The 18,511-nt window shown below is 44.7% G+C and overlaps 1 protein-coding gene across 1 annotated transcript in view; it reads right to left on the bottom strand.

The window, feature by feature from the left end:
• LOC147737944 (uncharacterized) overlaps positions 1–18,511 on the bottom strand; it is a 69,752-nt gene that overhangs the window by 12,928 nt on the left and 38,313 nt on the right. The window contains 1 exon segment of the mRNA XM_086925001.1: positions 18,015–18,117. Coding sequence (XP_086781127.1) covers positions 18,015–18,117 — 103 coding nt within the window.

The following is an 18,511-nucleotide window of genomic DNA, read 5'->3' as shown; positions in this document are numbered from 1 at the left end:
ATATTTGTGTGTTAGATACTCTGTGCAGTACTTAAAGCCTACCTAAATCAGTCCGGGCAGCATTTCAAAGCGCCGGCTGCATCGATCCTTGACACGCCACTCCAGGCGAGACCTCGGACACGCCCACTAATTAGGCCACGCCCACCGAGCATCACATTTAAGCGCGAGAAATCAGCGCTCACACAGATTTGTCCTAAACTCCACTGGCATCGCCACGAGCAACGTCGCTATCTTTTTTAAAACCTTTTTAACTAATTGTTGAATATTTGTGTGTTAGATACTCTGTGCAGTACTTAAAGCCTACCTAAATCAGTCCGGGCAGCGTTTCAAAGCGCCGGCTGCATCGATCCTTGACACGCCACTCCAGGGGAGACCTCGGACACGCCCACTAATTAGGCCACACACCCCTACTACGCCTACATCATGTGTTGCCACCGGAAGCGGAGCGGACGAGAGCAGCGGGAGCGCCGTTTGCGCGCCAAAGGCACGCTTAAGGCAAGCCCGTCAGCGCCCGTCCGAGCCAGGACAGAGCCCAGGGACCGACCCCCTGCCCAAAAAGACACAGAGACCGAGCCTAGGAAATACTCATCACAGGAGATTCTGACATTAAGACATAGCGCAACATGCCCACCAATAGACCTAAAGGAAGAAGGTAAGCAATGCCCCTGCTGCCCTCATACTTTTGAATTCACATCAATAAAAAATATCAACAAAGTTCAAACACAATGTAACATAGAGAATATCAAGAACCTTACGATCAAGGCAGGGCTAATAAATGCTAGATCAATGGTTAAACACAGTACCCATATTGCATACATGATTGAAAATCGAGAAATTGATGTACTATTTATAACTGAAACCTGGGCAGACGAGGCATCAGACGCCGACATATCTTTGGCAATACCTGAAAGATATTCGTTTTTCAGAGCAGACAGAAAAATGAAACAGGGAGGAAGATTAGCGATTATAGCTAAAGAAAATTTCAGAGTCAAGAGCTCTGAAAAAGGAAGTCATGCTGACTGTGAGACTATGACATTCCAAATCCAGATCACTAACAACTACACTTTTAATGGACTACTAATTTATAGACCTCCAAATGCCAAAAGACCGCTCATTGAATCATTAAGCCCATTCCTAGAATCTAGTGTAACGAACCCAGACTATACAATTCTGGGAGATTTCAACCTACATCTTGAGAAAGCCTCAGACCCCAAGGTAAATGCCTTTAAAGATGCAATGGCCAATTTTGACCTAGATCAAAAAGTCCATCTAGACACGCATGTAGCTGGACATACACTAGATGGTATTTTTACTTCATGTCAAAAATTAATGAAGGTGGAAGTCCACCCAATCGCCTGGACAGATCATAAATTGGTCTCTTTCCAACTAAAAATTACAGAGGAGCTGAGAAAACCAAACGAAAGTCAAAAAAGAGCCACCTACCCTGACTGGTCTAAAGTCAACTCCCACATGCTGGTAGAGACATTGAAGTCTTCATACCCAATTCTGGATAGCGACTGTAACACAGCCTGTACGCAATTTAATGACTGGCTTAAAACAGCAATCCAGACTTCAGTACCCCAAAAAAGAGTGACATTTAAAAGAAAATCCCCTTCGCAACCCTGGTACTCAGACGCCTTGAAGACACAAAAACAGACCTGCAGAAGAGCAGAGAAAAAGTGGAGAACGCATTATGACCCCAAACTAAGAAAAGACTATAAAAATGAACTGGCTACTTACAAAAATATGACTAGGGCAGAAAAAAGCAAATTCTTTGTACAGAAAATAAATGCATCAAAAAACTCAAGCAAAGACCTATTTGCAGTAGTCAAAAAACTTGCTAAAATTGAAAATAATAACCCTGAGGATATATCATCTGACTTCTGCAACACACTAGGCCACTTCTTTGTAAGTAAAGTGTCATCAGTCTATGAGCTGTTTAAAAATAATCAAGCAGAAAAAACTACTCAAGACCCCATTATTGCTGTAAAACCAACCAATCCATCCATCTGCCCACCATCTTTTCATTGGGCCCTACCAACAAATTAGCAAAGAAATAATGGTAACTAACTCGGGCAGACCCTTAGACCCTTGTCCACCTAAGGTGATGCAAAGCTGTTCAGAGCAAATAGGACTGGTACTACAAAAACTGTTTGCTATAATTTTAGACACTAACACATTTCCAAACGATTGGAAAACTATATCGATCAGACACTCCTGAAGAAACCCAACTTGGATTGTGAGGTCCCTAGCAACTATAGACCCATAGCTAGGATCCCTTTTGCCGCAAAAGTATTAGAGAAACTACTAAATAAACAGCTATCACGATATCTATTGGACAATAATTGGCTTGACCATTCCCAATTCGGATTCCGTGAAGGGCACGGCACAGAGACAGGTCTCCTCACGGCAGTTGAAGAACTTGGTATTGTTGGATCTCTCGGCGGCCTTCGACACGGTCAGCCACGAGATTCTAATAAACCGCATTAGAGAAGCTAGAGCAAGCGAATCGACATGCAATCTCATCACATCATACCTGAAGGATAGAAAGTTTACAGTGGAACTAGGAAACTCAAAATTAGACTCCTTTGAGGTACCATGTGGTGTCCCGCAGGGCTCATCATTAAGCCCAACGCTTTTTAACTTGTACGTGGCCCCCCTTGCAGAAGTAATAAGGGAAAATGGCTTCACGCCAATCTCGTACGCAGACGATACCCAAATCGTCATATCCATAGATAAAGACACAAAGGTAACAGCCGACAAATTCCAACACTGCATGTTAAAAGTTAGTCATTGGATGCAACAAAATTGCCTTAAACTCAATGGAGAAAAGAGTGAGGTGATGTTTTTGGGAGGTAATGCAGACATCTGGTCCCCAGACTGGTGGCCTGACAAGCTGGGAACATGCCCAGACCCCTCGGAGAAGGTGAAAGATTTGGGATTCATGATAGACACCAAGCTAGCATACGAAGCCCAAGTAAACAAACTGGCATCTTCTTTTTGGCTAATACTAAAAATGATAAAAAAATACTACCATATTTGCCCCAAGATGCACGTAAAACGGTAGTCACAGCTCTAGCATTATCCCGCCTGGACTACGAAAAATGCACTGTATACAGGAGCCAGAATAAAAATCATAGATAAGATGCAGCGCCTTCAAAATGCTGTAGCAAGACTGATCCTGGACATACCAAAGTTTCAGTCCGTCAGCCATAAATTAGCATCACTTCATTGGCTTCCAGTCGCCAAAAGAGTCAAATTTAAATCGCTATGTTTGACCTATAAGGCCCTGAAGGGCAAAGGACCTCTTTTCATAAAGACGCAGTTGAGGAAATACGAACCATCCAGACTACTTAGATCTGGCCAACAAAAACTGATAGCAATACCCAAGTTCAAACGAGCGAACTGGGGGGGAAGAAGTTTCTTCGTCCACGCAGCAAGGACATGGAATCAACTACCATTAGATATAAAAAACAGCCCATCTTTGGACTTGTTCAGAAAGCAAATTAAAACATGGTTGTTCACTGCATAAACCTAAGACCAGTTCAGGACTACGGACATGTCATAGCGCCAAGACGCCTCCGGGCATTCGTGCGCTTTAGAAATAGATACATCAAATCAAATCAAGCAATACTGAAAATGGAAAATCGTCATAGGCAGAGTGATTGTACCGTGCATTATCCATTCTGTCGCTGGTTTATCAGAAACAGTTAATGGCAATCTTTCCAGTTTTTCAATGCTCAGCACCGTATAGTCTGCTCCCCTCTGTGCCAGTGTGATTTGTTTATCTCTAAGGTCAAATTCAGAAAACAATGACGTGGTGTTGATTAGACTCCAAGGCATATAGCCTGAACGAAGGTTTTGCAATGTGCAGCCCAATAGCATGATAGAACGCAATTGTGATTGACCATGTTGCAACATGACCAAGTCCTGTTCCATTATGTCAATGGCAGAGGATAGTATGCAGTCCAAAGAATATAAACTGGATGACCGAGTCATTAACCCATTGTCAACTACAGAGAGAGATTTCTCTGAGATAATACAATCAATTTCTTGTATAAGTTCTGCAGTCTCTGCTTGCGTAATCTTCCATGCTTCATTATAGGCAGCATAGATACCGGCGTATATGAAATGTTTATGACGCGGTTTAGTAGGTCCTTGTAAGAAGTCCCTTATATCAATGCCATCTTTAAGTAAAGATAAGTGTTGTTTTACTTCCTTTAGGGTAGATTTGTGTAGCCACTCAAGGCGCAGTTTCCCCACACTGTATGAGGTTACTATCCCTGGATGTTATCTCTGGATATATCTTGGATCTGGCCTAGTGAATGTGAGCCCTTGTGTCTTTTTCAGCAATCTATCTTGACAGTTGTTTGTGTCTGTGGACCAGATTAACCATTTTTTTCCAAGTAGGATCTGTTCTGTTTTGAAGAAAAATTGTTTGTACGTCGACCACCCCTTCTGTAGTGTTTTTACTATCAGGTGTCGGTGTAGGTATGGACGTATTGTTTAAATCTTTTATCTTGGCTAACCCAAGACAAGATGTCTGTTGAACAGTGTCATTCAAACACTTTATTTGCTGAGTATTAGTCAGCATACTTTTCATTCCTGTCTTATTAACATTTTTAAAGTAACATTTTTCTGGATTTGAAACATTAAAACCTGAAAAGTACGGAAATTAGTTATAAAATGAAATGTATTTGAGCTACTCTTTGGTGGCTTAGGACAATGTTCCCATTGGTTATAAGTTAATACATTTCTAGGATTTGCAGATTTATGCAAGAAATGATGACCAGAGTGATTATAACAATACATTTGTTTGTAATCCGATGAACCTTCTAAGTATTCATGATTCGTACATTTTGCAGACATTTCAAAGTCTGACATCATATTATTAACAGTCTCAAAGTCCCAATCATCAGAAAAGGTACTAGATGAAACACAGTCACTCAAGGAAACCTTGAATTGGTGTGGAATCTTCAACAGCTCTGCAGGACCAAGGATGTCATAATCAGTTCTGTCCCAGGTATACCACCTGGTATAGGAACGGCTGTGATGTTCACTAATAACAAGTCTCTTTGTTCACGATGAGATGATTTGTGTGGTTTGAGGAGAAAGTTGATGTTCTTACTTACTGTGTCCTTTTTAACATATCTTCCAGTTGTTACTATTCCCAAGGTAAATACAAGAGTCAAACAAAGTAGAAGAAACAGTGCACCCAACACAATCCAAAGTTCAATCCATGGTGAAAACAGATAAGTCTTTTCCAATTGATGCAAAAGGTCTGTTGCTAGTTCTTTAAAAGTTCTCTTTACTGGCGTTGTTTCAGGTTCACTGGGATCCCCGGAAAACGTATCAAAGTTAATGAAATAGCCAGAGGCAGTTCTGTCAATTGTAGGAATTGCATCAGGATTCGTGGAAATCGCTGGAACCCCTTGATCACTTGTCATATTTGTATAGTCAGATGCTATTTCATTGTAGACAGGTGTTTCTTGACGAACTGCTTTTTGGGTCTCAAGAGGTACAAGTTCCATTGCTTTATTGCATAGTCCTTTTTTTCGCTCTGCAGATTTCTCAAAGGTGATGAGTCTCTCAGTTTGAACCTCTTGGATAGTAGCCAGATTCGGGCATCTGGAGTCCACTTGGCCTACTACTTATGATCGGCCACATGATGTGGTTTGACCAGGTCGATGGACACAAACCTGTTCTCCTTTTTAACAGCAAAGGGCGTTAGTAAAACTGTTTTTAAACCGTGGACTGCTAGGACAGGTACTGGTTGTCTGTAAGAAGGCCCAAATTCCGTCTTGTCCGTGATCTTTCCTCTTACTGGATCCCCAATCTTTGGAATCCAGGCAGGCCTTGCTGGGACGGGTGGTTTTTCTTCAGTGGTCGTTGGCTTCAGTAACACGTTGCTTTGGCTTTTCCTTATTTCATGGAAGTCCTGCAAAACCGCAAAACGATCTTTGATATTAAAGGGTTTTTGTTCTACCACTGAAGTGTGACAATCGAGGTCCTCAACAATCATTCTAGTTCCAAAAAGGATTTCATATGGAGTGATTCCCCCTAGAGAACTTCTTGACAGATTGTTAAGACTACGTTAGACACCTATTAGATGTTTGAGCCACCCGTCACCCGAGCCTAATACCCTAGCTGTTATAGATTGCTTTATGTCCCGTTTTTTTCTTTCCACTACCGAAATTCCTTCAGGGTGGAATGGACTAGAATACAGCAATGCAACGCCCAGATTGGCCATGGCCTCCTTGTAAGCTTTTGAGCTAAACGCAGAACCCTGGTCAGAATGTAGCGTGCCGACTGCGTATGTGCCGATAAAGACTCGCAAATCTTTCATAACAGTTTGAGTGTCAGCCGAGCGCTGAGACCACATCCAAATGAATCTGTCCTAATAGTTGTGGGACCGCATTCGTCCATTGGGAAGTCTGCATGTAGATGGTCTAATGCTAACAATGGTGTCAGTACTGAGCTGGCTACACTGTAGTCTGGTATCTGGCGGCGATCTCTGCGGTGATCTCTGTTGCAGTTTTGGCAGTTAATTACAAACGTGTGAATGTGACCATTCATCCCTGGTCACCAGTACGTCTCTTTTAAGTCTAGTATAGATTCAAAGATCCCCTGATGTATCAGACCCTCTCCCAAATGTGCTTTGTGTAACACGACAACCTGCTGAATCTCTTGAATGGGTTTGTCTGGAAGTGTAATAACTAGTTCGCCTCTTTCCTCCAAAACAGATCCCAAAGATTCAAGGTCAACCAATCCCTGTCCTTCCCCTCATCTGACACTTTGGGAGTTCCTCAAGGCTCCTCCCTCTTTCCCACCCTATTCAACCGTTTCATGGACCCCCTCACTGATCTTCTCAAGCCTCTCCAAAATACACTTCCACATGTATGCTGACAAACCCACATTTACATCAAAATTCACTCTCTGGAAGACATCAAATCACTCAACTCCACACTACAAAAAACCCAATTCTGGCTGGCCGAAAACCACTTGAAAATTAACTGCTCGATTTTAAAACTCACCTGGTTTTTATTTCTTTGTTTCTGTTTGGCATTTTCCCCTGTTCTTAATACCCCCTGGCCCTCACTTGCACTCTAACTTTTGGGATTTCCACCGCTGTTGGGCGGGTCCGCTTCCCGGCGTAATCCTTCCTGGTAGCGCCATCTTGGATGTATATGGTGCCGTTTTTTGGCGCTAGAAGGTAGGCTGCACGCTCTAGTCGTCAGAAGGACGCTAGGCGTGTACATAAGTGAGTCATGCAGACGCGCAGCGGTTACGCGCAGCGGGGACGCCTGATTGACGTCGGAGTTACGCCTGAGTTCAGCCCGTCTGCGCCCGTCCGCGCTGAGGACGGGCTGCAGGACGGGCTGGAGCCTGTGATGTCAGCCTTGTCCGTTAGTGAGGTACTGTCTCGTGACCTGGTATCTCTTAGACCCCCGGTGAGTCTATGCCACCATCGGCTCCCTCCTGACGTCCTACGGCGGGCGAGGTCTTGCCCTTCGTGTAAAACTGTTTTTAATTTCTCTTCACAGGCCTCCTGGAAGCCTGCTCCCCCTCTCCCTGGTTTGCCTATCTCCCAACCCAAGCAGGGCTTTCTTATTAATGCGCGCTCTCTGATAAAACATAATATAGACTTTCATGACTTTGTTAGCACTAGACAACCTGACTGGGTCTTCATCACTGAGACCTGGGCCTCTGACTCTTCCGGTCACGACCTCCTGCTGGCTATTCCTGAGGGTTATGCCTTACAGAGGCTGGATAGAGTACGCCGCAGAGGAGGTGGACTGGCCATCCTTTTCAAGTCCGCACTCTCCTGCACTATAAAATCTCTATCGACTCCTTCGGACGCTTTTGAGGCCCTATACTTTTGTATTGTGAATGCCCCCTCGAGCTCCTTCACCGGAATTCTTTTATACAGACACCCAGGATCTAGAACTAATTTCTGCTCGGAGCTTTTCAGAATTCTGGAACCATATTTTGGCAGGTCTCACTTTACCATCCTAGGTGACACGAATTTCCATCTAGAGGACTTGGCTTCTAAGGATACCTCTTCCTTAGTCAACTCATTGGAATCATGTGATTTTGTCCAAAGAGTGATCCATCCTACTCACAAGGCTGGCCACATCCTTGATGGGATATTCTCTAATGATCCCAGATTAACTGTCGGCGTTCCTGTGCCGATAGTCTGGTCTGATCATCTAGCCATTCCCTTGTCTTTGGACATGCCCAGTTCGGAGGTCAAGGTGGGGACTATCAAGAAATGTCTCAAAAGAAGCTTTAAGAATTTTACGAGTGAGGCCTTGGCCCCCTTTATTCGTAGCACTAATATTACATCCCAGCGGATGGTTGATGAGACGGCTCTAGAACTCGCTGACTCCATCACCAAAGCAGTTGATGAGTTAGCGCCTGCCTCACTCAAACTTGTGGCGCGGCAGAAGCCGACAGCCCCTTGGTTCACTGAAGAATTGAGACTCCTCAGGCAAAAATGTAGAAGGAAGGAGCGATGTTGGCGCAAGTCTTGGGATCCCAGAGATCGAGAAGTCTACAAGGACCTGTTACGAGTTTACAAAAATAGGGTCATCAAGGAGAAACAGGAATATTTCACCAACTTAACCTGTTCTCTCACGTCTTCTAAAGAGCTTTTCAAGATCGTTGACTCCTTATGCACACTCCAGGTTCCCGATCCCGTGGTTGCTTCACAGGAGCTATGTAATAACATCTCTGATTTCTTCTATAAAAAAATAGATGACATCTATGTGGCTCTTCAATCACAGAGGAACACTCTCAGTGAGGAAGACCTCTCTCGAGTTAAACATCTGGAATCCTGGGATGCGGGTTCTCCCCAAGTTTTGAACCAATTTCCCCTGCTCTCATTGGAGGGTCTCAACCTCCTATTAGACAAAACGAAATCTGCCTCCCCTCTGGATCCAGTCCCTTTGAGAATACTAAAGGACTGTAGGGATATCATTCTTCCTCCATTGTTGGAAATCATGAATGGAGCTCTGGAGCAAGGTATCTTCCCAGTGGCATGGAAGAGGGCCATTGTTTTTTTTTTTTTTTTTTGAGAATTTGTAAAGCGCGAACTGACACCTTGCAGGCTTCCTGGCGCTGGAAATTACTCTGTTAACGGTAAACCGGAAGAACAGTCAGACGGGCAGTTTATTTGGGGAAGAGCCATGTCTTAATGCGTCTCCTGAAGAGAAGAAGCTGTGATGTCTGACGTATGTCAGTGGGCAGGCTGTTCCACAGCTTGGCCGCAGCTACACTGAATGATCTGCCCCCTGTTCTAGTTCTGTTGAATCTGGGTACCTTTACCAGACAAGCAGAAGATGAACGTAGGTCTCTGGCAGGAGTGTACCACCGGAACAGGGCTTGCAGAGGTTTAGGTCCAAGTCCGTGCAGAGCCTTAAAGACAATGCAGAGGGACTTGAATGCCACTCTTTGTTTTAGGGGTAGCCAGTGTAGCTCAGCCAGAGCTGCTGTGGCTGAGGCCCTTCTCGTCCAGCCAAGAGCCAGCTTGGCGGCGGCAGATTGAATTCGCTGTAGTCGGTCCAGTGTCGTGACTGGAGACTCCAGGAGCAGGGCGTTGCAATAGTCAAGGCGACTGAGTATCGTGCACCTGACTATCGACGCCCTGGCTTGTGCCGGGAGAAGAGGCATGATTTTCCGCAGTGATCGGAGCAGGGCAGTGCAGATCCCCACGGTTTTTGTCACATGAGTCTCCATACTTAATGTGTTGTTCAGCATGGCTCCCAGGTTGCGCACCGAAGGAACTGGCAGAGGTTTGTCTCTGAACTCCGGGGGCCAGAATTCCTTCGGAAACTGACGGGGTATCTTAGTGCCTGAACAGAACAGGACCTCCGTTTTCGCGGAGTTGAACTGGAGGGAATTACTATGTAGCCATCCAGCCGTCTCTCTTAAGCAGTCGTGGAAGGTTGAAAAAGGAATGGCATCTTCACCTTCCCATGAGAGAATAAGCTGTGTATCATCCGCGTAATTTATTGTTTTGACCCCAAAGGATTGGATCAATTTGATTAGCGGGATGAGATATACATTAAAGAGGATGGGACTGATGGAGGAGCCCTGAGGGACTCCCTGGGGTACTGTTGCAAAGGCGGATTGAAAAGGGGGAAGAGAGACAGCCTGTCTTCTGTCCCGAAGATAGGAATGAAACCAAAGCAATGCAGTGCCTTCCACTCCCACTTCCCTAAGTCTCTGCAGCAGCCTAGCATGGTTGACCGTGTCGAATGCGGCAGACAGGTCCAGCAGTATCAGTGCCACTGGCTGGCCCCTGTCTGCACGCATTCGAAGATCCTCCATGGCAGTTAAAACTGCTGTTTCTGTGCCGTGGGCAGGACGGAACCCGAACTGGTGATCATCAAGAAGGTTATTTTGTTCCAGGTGGGTGGACAGGCATGAACTGACCCAACGCTCGGCGACCTTCGCTGGGAAAGGCAGCAGAGAGATGGGTCGGTAATTGGAAAGACAGTCTGGGCTCAGGGAGGGTTTCTTTAAAAGAGGAGTGATTAGTGCCTGTTTCCAAGGGGTTGGAACAAAGCCACTCTGCAAGGACTGATTGCATATTAGGCGCATGGTGTCAAAAAGTTCCATACCAAAATTTTTCCATATTTTTGGAGGTAGGGGGTCAAGTGGGGAGCCCGAGGTGATACCAAGCGCAAGTCTTTCAAACTCGACGGCCGGGATCGGAGGGAATTCCCCCAGTCTAGCCAGAAGGACAGAGCCAGGGAGCGACAAGTTCCGCGGGCTGGTGTCTGGTCTCAGCAAGTTAGAAGTTTCTGAGGAGGGGGGTGTTTTCAGGTTGTGAATAATGGTGTTTATTTTATTGATAAAAAACACTGCAAGATTGTCGCAGAGGGCTTGGGTGGGAGGCTGTGTAGAGGTAACACAGTCCGGGTTGGTCAGATTTTTGAGTATTTGAAAAATACTCTTTGAACTGTTCGTGGCATTAGTTATGATGGAGCAATAATGTTTGGCTTTGTTTAGGGCGATGGCAGTTTTATACTCCCGGAGGTGTGTTTTCCAGAGGGTTTTATGAGTGTCAGAGTAACCCTGCCTCCATTTTCTCTCAGCATGTCTGCATGCTAGTTTGAGAGCTCTTAAGGAGTCATCAAACCAGGGGGCCGGTGCTCGTCTCTGGGGTTTACCCTTTTTCAGAGGGACGAGGCGTTCCGAGGTGCTGGAAATCCTTGAGCAAAGGGATAGATAGTTGGCCTCCACTGATTGCGTAATGGAGAAACTGTCTTCTACTTCAAACACTGGGCCATTCAGTCTGAGTTTGTCCAGGGCCTTCCAGTCTCTGTACGGAGGTATATGACCGTGGAATGCCGGTCTGCCAGACCTGCTACCTACTATATGAAATTTGATCAGAGCATGATCAGTCCAGCACATTGGTAGAATGTCGCTCAGAAGAGCTAGCTGGGGGGAGGAAAAGATTAAGTCTAGCTGGTGCCCTGCTGCGTGTGTGGGTTTGTTCACTAGCTGGGAGAGTTTCATTCCTTCACAAGAGACTAGGAGATTGTTGAGGGCGGAGTCGAGACTGCCGTTGGGCCAAAGGTTAAAGTCGCCCAAAACAATCAGGTTGTTGTGAGAGGTAGCCATATTGGTGAGGGTGGTGAGAAGCGACTGCTGCTGAGTAGCGTTAAACGCTCCCGGCGGACCGTTAAACCTCTCCTTAAAAAGCCTACCCTTGACCCCGGTCTATTGAAGAACTTCAGACCTATATCCCTTTTGCCGGCCCCTGCCAAAATGTTGGAGGCCCATCTGAACTACCATCTTTCCAGCTTTCTGGATGCTTCAGGATTCTTGGACGGGTCCCAACATGGCTTTCGAAAGCTACACAGCACAGAGTCTGCATTGACGAAAGTCGCGGATAACATCCGTCGGAAAGTCGATTTGGGACAGACTACCGTGCTAGTTCTGCTGGATCTTACAGCAGCATTTGATACCCTGTCTCCCGGTACTTTAACATCTAGGTTAAGGGAGGCAGGGGTAGCAGGACCGGCCTTGAGTCTCCTGAATTCCTTTCTTCATCAGCGAGAGCAGCGAGTGATGCTTGGGGATCACCTCTCCCCTGTTAAGTCGTTGCAATGTGGGGTGCCACAGGGGTCGGCATGGAGTCCGACCCTGTTCAACATCTACGTGGCCCCCCTTGCAAGACTGGTAAGATCTCAGGGGATGGAGGTAGTGTCGTATGCCGACGACACGCAGATCATGGTGTCCCTGACCCACTCCGTGAATGTCACCGCGTTCAACTTCAAGTCCTGTATGCAACTTGTTGCAGACTGGATGATTCTCAACTCATTGAAGTTGAACGGAGACAAAACGGAGGTCCTGGTCTTTGGCAAAGACCAGGAACTGTGGTCAGATGAGTGGTGGCCCTCATCTTTAGGCATCTGCCCCACTCCCACACTATCTGCCAGGAACCTAGGCGTCATCTTCGACACTCGGCTCTCTATGGAATTGCAGGTGAACAGAACGGTGGCCACCTGTTGGGGTGTCATTAGGATCCTGAAAAGAATCGCGTACTATCTTTCACCACAGGCACGAAAACAGGTTGTGATCGCCCTCGTTGGCTCAAGGCTGGATTATTGTAATTCACTCTACGCCGGGGCCAACAAGGGCCTTCTCCAACGCCTGCAGGTTGTGCAAAATGCCGCGGCGCGCTTCGTTCTGGCCTTGCCGTGGATGTCCTCTGCGACCTCGGCAAGGAAGAATCTCCATTGGCTGCCTATCCCATTCAGAGTCTCTTTTAAACTTCTTTGTTTGACATATAATGCCTTGAAGGCAGGCCCGACTGATGCCCTAGGCTCTTTGCTCTCTAGGTATGTTCCACTCAGATGCCTTCGCTCGTCAGAGCTTAATCAATTGGTAGTCCCTCGAGCTAGGACGGCACGATGGGGAAGCAAGGCCTTCTCCATTCTTGCACCTCAACTCTGGAACACTCTTCCCTTGGAGATCAAACAACAGCCCTCACTTGATCTTTTCAAGAAAGCTCTGAAAACTTGGTGTTTTACCAAAGCCTATCAGTGAGCTCCTGTCTCTGTCTGCCCGCAGCTAATTTTGAGTTAGGCGCCTTGACGCCCACTGGGCATAGTAGCGCGTTTACAAATTATATTTCATTTCATTTTCATTTCATTTCACTCCCTCAAAACGTAATTCCTTGTAATCGCTCCCCCCCAAAAAACTCAAACTAGCACAGACTGGATGGAGCACCTAACAGCTCTCAATGGACAACTGCTCATACTCGTCTCAGCAAAATCTCTAGGGGTAACGCTGGTCAATAACCTCAAGATGCTGAAACACATCAGTGCCTCAACAAAGGGAGCCAACTTCCACCCAGTGAAAACTAAAACCGTATCTGCCCGCCTTCGATTTCAAAACAGGAGTTCAAGCCTTAGTTATCCCCCGCTTGGAATACGGAGCAGTAACCTTATGAGGACTCCCAAGGTCATCGACAGCCCCCCTAAGAGCCACGATCAATTCTGCTGCGAGACTCTTCACAGGTTCAGAGAGAAACGCCCACATATCCCCAGACCTGAGAGTCCTCAACTGGCTACCGTTTGAAGCCAGAATTCATTTAAAAATCGCTTGTATGACACACAAGGCTCTCAACCACAATGCCCCACAATAGCTCAGAAACTGGTGCTCTCAGCGGGCAGCAGAGCTTCCAGGAGTGCCAAGACTCTTCTCGTACAACCTCAACAATTTGCCAAGAAAAAAACGTATAACCGGTCCTTATCCGGTATGGCTTCAAGGATATGGAACGCTCTGCCCAGTGAAACTAGAATGAACCCTGCCTCTGCTTCCTTCAAAAGAGAAGTGAAAGCTATCCTCATGGCTCAATCCACGTGAACTCTATGTACTATTCACTATACTATATTACTTGCTTCTCTTCGCTTATATTCGTCCTGTTTATCTTTGCTGTTTTGCACTACCTTGCACTGCCTTCTCTTGATCTAGATGTATGTATTACTTACTTATTTCCTGGTTCACTATATCGTAATATATGCTATATATCTTTCTACTTGTCATGTAAAGCACTCTGATACTCGCAAGAGTCTTGTTCGCGCTATATAAAACCTTAAAAATAAAATAAATAAATAAAAGCTACTCTACGTTTCCTGTTTGGAATTACTTTATCCCCCACTGCAGGAATTCAAGCAAAAGGAACGGAGTTTGCATCAATTATGTATGAGTATTTGAGTGGATAGTTTTGAGGTAACAATGCACCGTTGCCTTTGCTTGTGGCATTGACAGCTAGCATTATTTTGCGTCTATTTTAGTTTTTGAACGAGTGATTGCAGCTACGGAAGCCGTTTGCACAGCTGCCTTCGCAGCTTCATCAGCTAATGAATTCCCTGCAACGTGAACACCATCACGTTGATGACTCAGTGCATATATCACGTGAGTCTTTTGTAGTTCTTGTGGTAACTGAACTACCTGTTCCCAAACCAACTTATGCTTAATTGTGCCACCTTTTGCATCTTTGAAACCGTTTTGAACCCAGTCTGCAAGTATTCATTGTTAGATTGGACGCAGTAATAGAAATCGCACACTATGAGTGTGGGGAATTCGCGATCAGTATTTTCAAGCAACATCTTGAATGCTTGTAGGTCAGCTCGCTGAGCTGTACAATCTCCAAGAGATTGAGTTTTAGTGTCCATAGGTCGGAATTTGCCATCTCGCCAGCGACCTTTAACGATCGTGCATGCAGCACTATGAGCTTGTTTACCCCCAATAACGGGCTGTGCTGATCCATCAGTATAAATGATACATTCATACTGTTCTAGAGGCAGAATATCAGTAGGCAGAGGGCATTCTTGTTCATATTGTAGAAATTCTTGTGTTTTTAAAAACGTATTCAATGTCTGTTGCAGCAAGAGAATTAAACCATTGTGTCCATCTTGGATATAAGGCTTTAGCATTTGGAATGCTCGCCTTTGTTACTGCCTCTAAGACACGTACAGGAGTAACGACCATTATGCGCTTACCCTGTGCGAGGGCTCTCTCTTTTGCTACTACAGTTTGAACCGCTGTCAGAACAGATGTGATTTATAAGCTATTGGTACTTTTTCTCCTTCAAAGTTGCGTGCGTTTACGCGAGTTTGTACGTGTGTTACTGCCAACATGTCCATTTGGACTGAATGCAACATTTCTGTGTGTTTTTGAGTTCAATTAATTGTTTTAAAATCAGGTTTGATTAATTCGTAGAGAGGTTTAACCCTTTCTGTGTTATTTAGAATGTAAGTTCTTCCGAAATTTAGGAAACCTAGAATCGACTCTAAGTTTTTCAGCGTTTTTGGAGGTTGGGGCAGCACACATTTCTCTGTCAGGCTTTTGCCTTCACTTGATAACGCATATCCTAGAAAAAGGATGTTTAAGGGGGCAATTCTCGATGTCTTGAAATTTAATTTGTACCCTTCAGAGGCGAAGCCCAATATTATGGTGTTCACCCTGTTCAAGTGCCTGTCCAAGTCTTCGTCTGTAAGATAGATGTCATTGACATATGATAGAGCTTCGTCATCATATGTTTGTACTAAATCTGTTACTCTGACTGAAAATAACCCTGGACTATTCTTGAATCCCTGTGGAAGACGACAGAAGTGACACTGTGTCCCCATAATTGAGAAAGCGGTCAAGTACCTACTTTCTGGTGCAATGTTTTGACAGAAGAAACCGTTTGAATTATCTAATGTGGTTTTATATTTTTTACGCACAATGTTATTCATTAGTGCTGCACTGTGTGCATTTTATACTGCAAAAGTTTTACAGCAAGAGTTGAAATGTCTGTAATCCAAAACTAGACAAAATGTATTGTCTGGTTTGGAGACAGGAAGCAAAGGATTGTTCATTGACGAGGTGCATGTTTCAATCACCCCTTGGTATTCAAGTTGATCTAAGATCTCCCTGACCTGTTTTTTAGCTTCTTGCTTAACCCCTTCCATGCTGATGATGGCCCCCAGCCGTCATACACTACAGTGCTTGTGTGCTGATGACGGCTGGGGGCCGTCATGACCGCACCCGCGCTGAAATCTGCAGCACAGGAGCAGAATCGGCCCAGCATGGAAGGGGTTAACTGGATACTGCCTTTGTGCAGTTGGTTGATTTTTCAATTGGAATTTATGGTGAGGAGAATCCTCATCCCATCCTGCGTTATTTTTCTATAATGCTGGAGCCTGGGCCACTGCCCATTTTATGGCATATATATATTTTTTATGAATTGGAATATGGTTGGAGAAGGCTGGCATAATTATTTCTTCGCCATGTGGACACTCCCTGACAAATTCAGGTGGCCAGTCTTGTTCAGATAGAAGAATGTCATAACCCTGAGAGAGCTTCTCCCAAAAGAGTGCTCTTATTTTTCTAGTTATGTCCCCCTCCATCCGGAGTGTTACTTCATATAACTTGTGTGGGACACTAGCCCTGGTATCGGCAGTTTCAACTTGGATGTACTCAATCAAGTCCACTATCTCAGATGATCCTTCAAGATCTTGCGAGCTATGGTGACTTCTGCTGCACTGTCCAACATCGTTTGAGTCCATTCCTCGTTCTTGAGTTGTGTCCTCAAGATCCTCGGCATGTCTGATTTTTAGACCTGCTACCTTCTTTTTGGTGAATTGAGTTTTCTTATTTTTCTGAACATGTTGATCGTCTTTGGACTTCACGTGTTCTTCCTTTTGTTCTGACAGAACTCTTCTTTTGAATTTCTGTGATGAAGTCTGAAAGGTACGAGAGGAAAGTGTATCAGTATCTTGATATCGATCAGGTTTTCTCAAATTATCCCTATTCCTAAGGTTGAACCTCCTTTCAGAGGGCTCCTTTTGAGGAGACCTACCTCTGGATCGAGAACGCTTCTCCTTAGGCGTTTGTTTAGTGTTCTCCCACTTCTTTTTGGGAATAATAAGAGTGTTTTTAATAAGGGCCTTTTCAGGACTTTCAGTCAGTTGAGGTTTCACTGGTTTACCACCCAAACTGTCACTACCTAGTTCTTCATAGGATTTTTCAATTATTCTGGCCAGTTCTTGTGGTTCCTCTGTTACATCAAATTCCCATAACTTTTGGCAGATCGCCACGGATGCTGCTTCAGCTCTAATATTAGCTAATATTATTGTTGAGACCTGTTTGAAATCTTTGGGTAATTTCATACCTAAAGTTAAAGCAGGCTCTGCCCCGTATTCATTTTGATTCTGTTTCAGGACGTCTGGTATTACCGCCATAGACGGAACACCATGTGTTTTAGTGTAGATTGCAGCAAAGACTGTACCCCAAGTGTCACAGTCCTCCAGGTGTGGTTCGATCCCCATTGGTAAACAGATTGTTAGAATTCTGTGTTTCTCACGAGGTGTACTACCAGGAAATACTGCCTCTATTTGAGTAAACTTTTGAGCTATCCAGAATGGAATGTGTTCCCTTTTTACAGGTAATTCACCAATGACTGGTTGTATAGTCTGTGGTGTAATTTTATTTTTGTTATCCTAGTGAGGGGTGTGTTGTGGAATCCTTATAGGAGGTTGGATTGTTAGAGTCCGCATGACATATTGAACCAATTGTTTATGGATTTTGATTAGTTCTTTTAGTTGAACTAATAGTTGTGCACCTGACATTTCCTCAATGGCAGAATGTGGTGTATAGCTGGATAATACCGGCCATATTGCTCCTGGTCTACCTAGTGGACCGAGCCTGGTAATGTGATTTATATGTTTTAGGGCGCCTTTAAACCAGAGTGCATGCTCTTGGTAAGTTAGTTGAATTTCAATATCCTCGAAAGGAACGTATTCCGTCGGAGGTTCCTCTTTGTAGAAGTGAAACACATGTGATACTGGATTTGCTTCAGGGAGGATATTCCATGAATAGAATACCTCTGTCTGACGATATTCATGTGCCTCAATTACAAAAAATGAACCTACCACCTCTTGATGATAGGCCATTTGTTATAAGTTTTATAGTGATGGCTTTCCTTAAATTTTCTGGGATGATTATACCATCATCGTCGGCTTCATTAAAGCCTGTTACGTCAAAAGCTGCTGGCTTTACTGCAGCTCCACCAATTGCAGTGTTGTCGCCGTTAACTGACATTTTTGTTGTCTGAAAGTTTGCAGAGCAAGGTTCAAGGAAACAAAGATAAAGTGCACAATATTTTGGAATACTGTATCCTTCAATGTTGAACAAACCAAAAACTAATACATAGGATTTTTTCGTACTACTCAGTTGTGGCGGATATTTTATCCTTTTACCCACTCCAGACGTCTATTGGAGTATTTTACAGAAAAAAGGGGTCTCTGAAAAAAGCACAACTGAGTTACTTTAGTATCTAGCGTTAAATGAGTACCTTACCAAATGTTGGGTGCCATGTAGTGTAGTTCCTATATTCCCAATAGGCTCTGCGCTTTGGAATAATACATCCTATAGATTAGACATAGGACTAAGGTCGACTAAGTCTCTATCGAATATACTAAACGTAATAGTGAGTGCCAGCTAG

This window comes from Lissotriton vulgaris, chromosome 1_1, assembly GCF_964263255.1.
Source record: "Lissotriton vulgaris chromosome 1_1, aLisVul1.2, whole genome shotgun sequence".
NCBI classification, from domain to species: domain Eukaryota; kingdom Metazoa; phylum Chordata; class Amphibia; order Caudata; family Salamandridae; genus Lissotriton; species Lissotriton vulgaris.
Note: the sequence above shows the minus strand (reverse complement) of the source record. Positions and strands in the feature narration are given on the sequence as shown.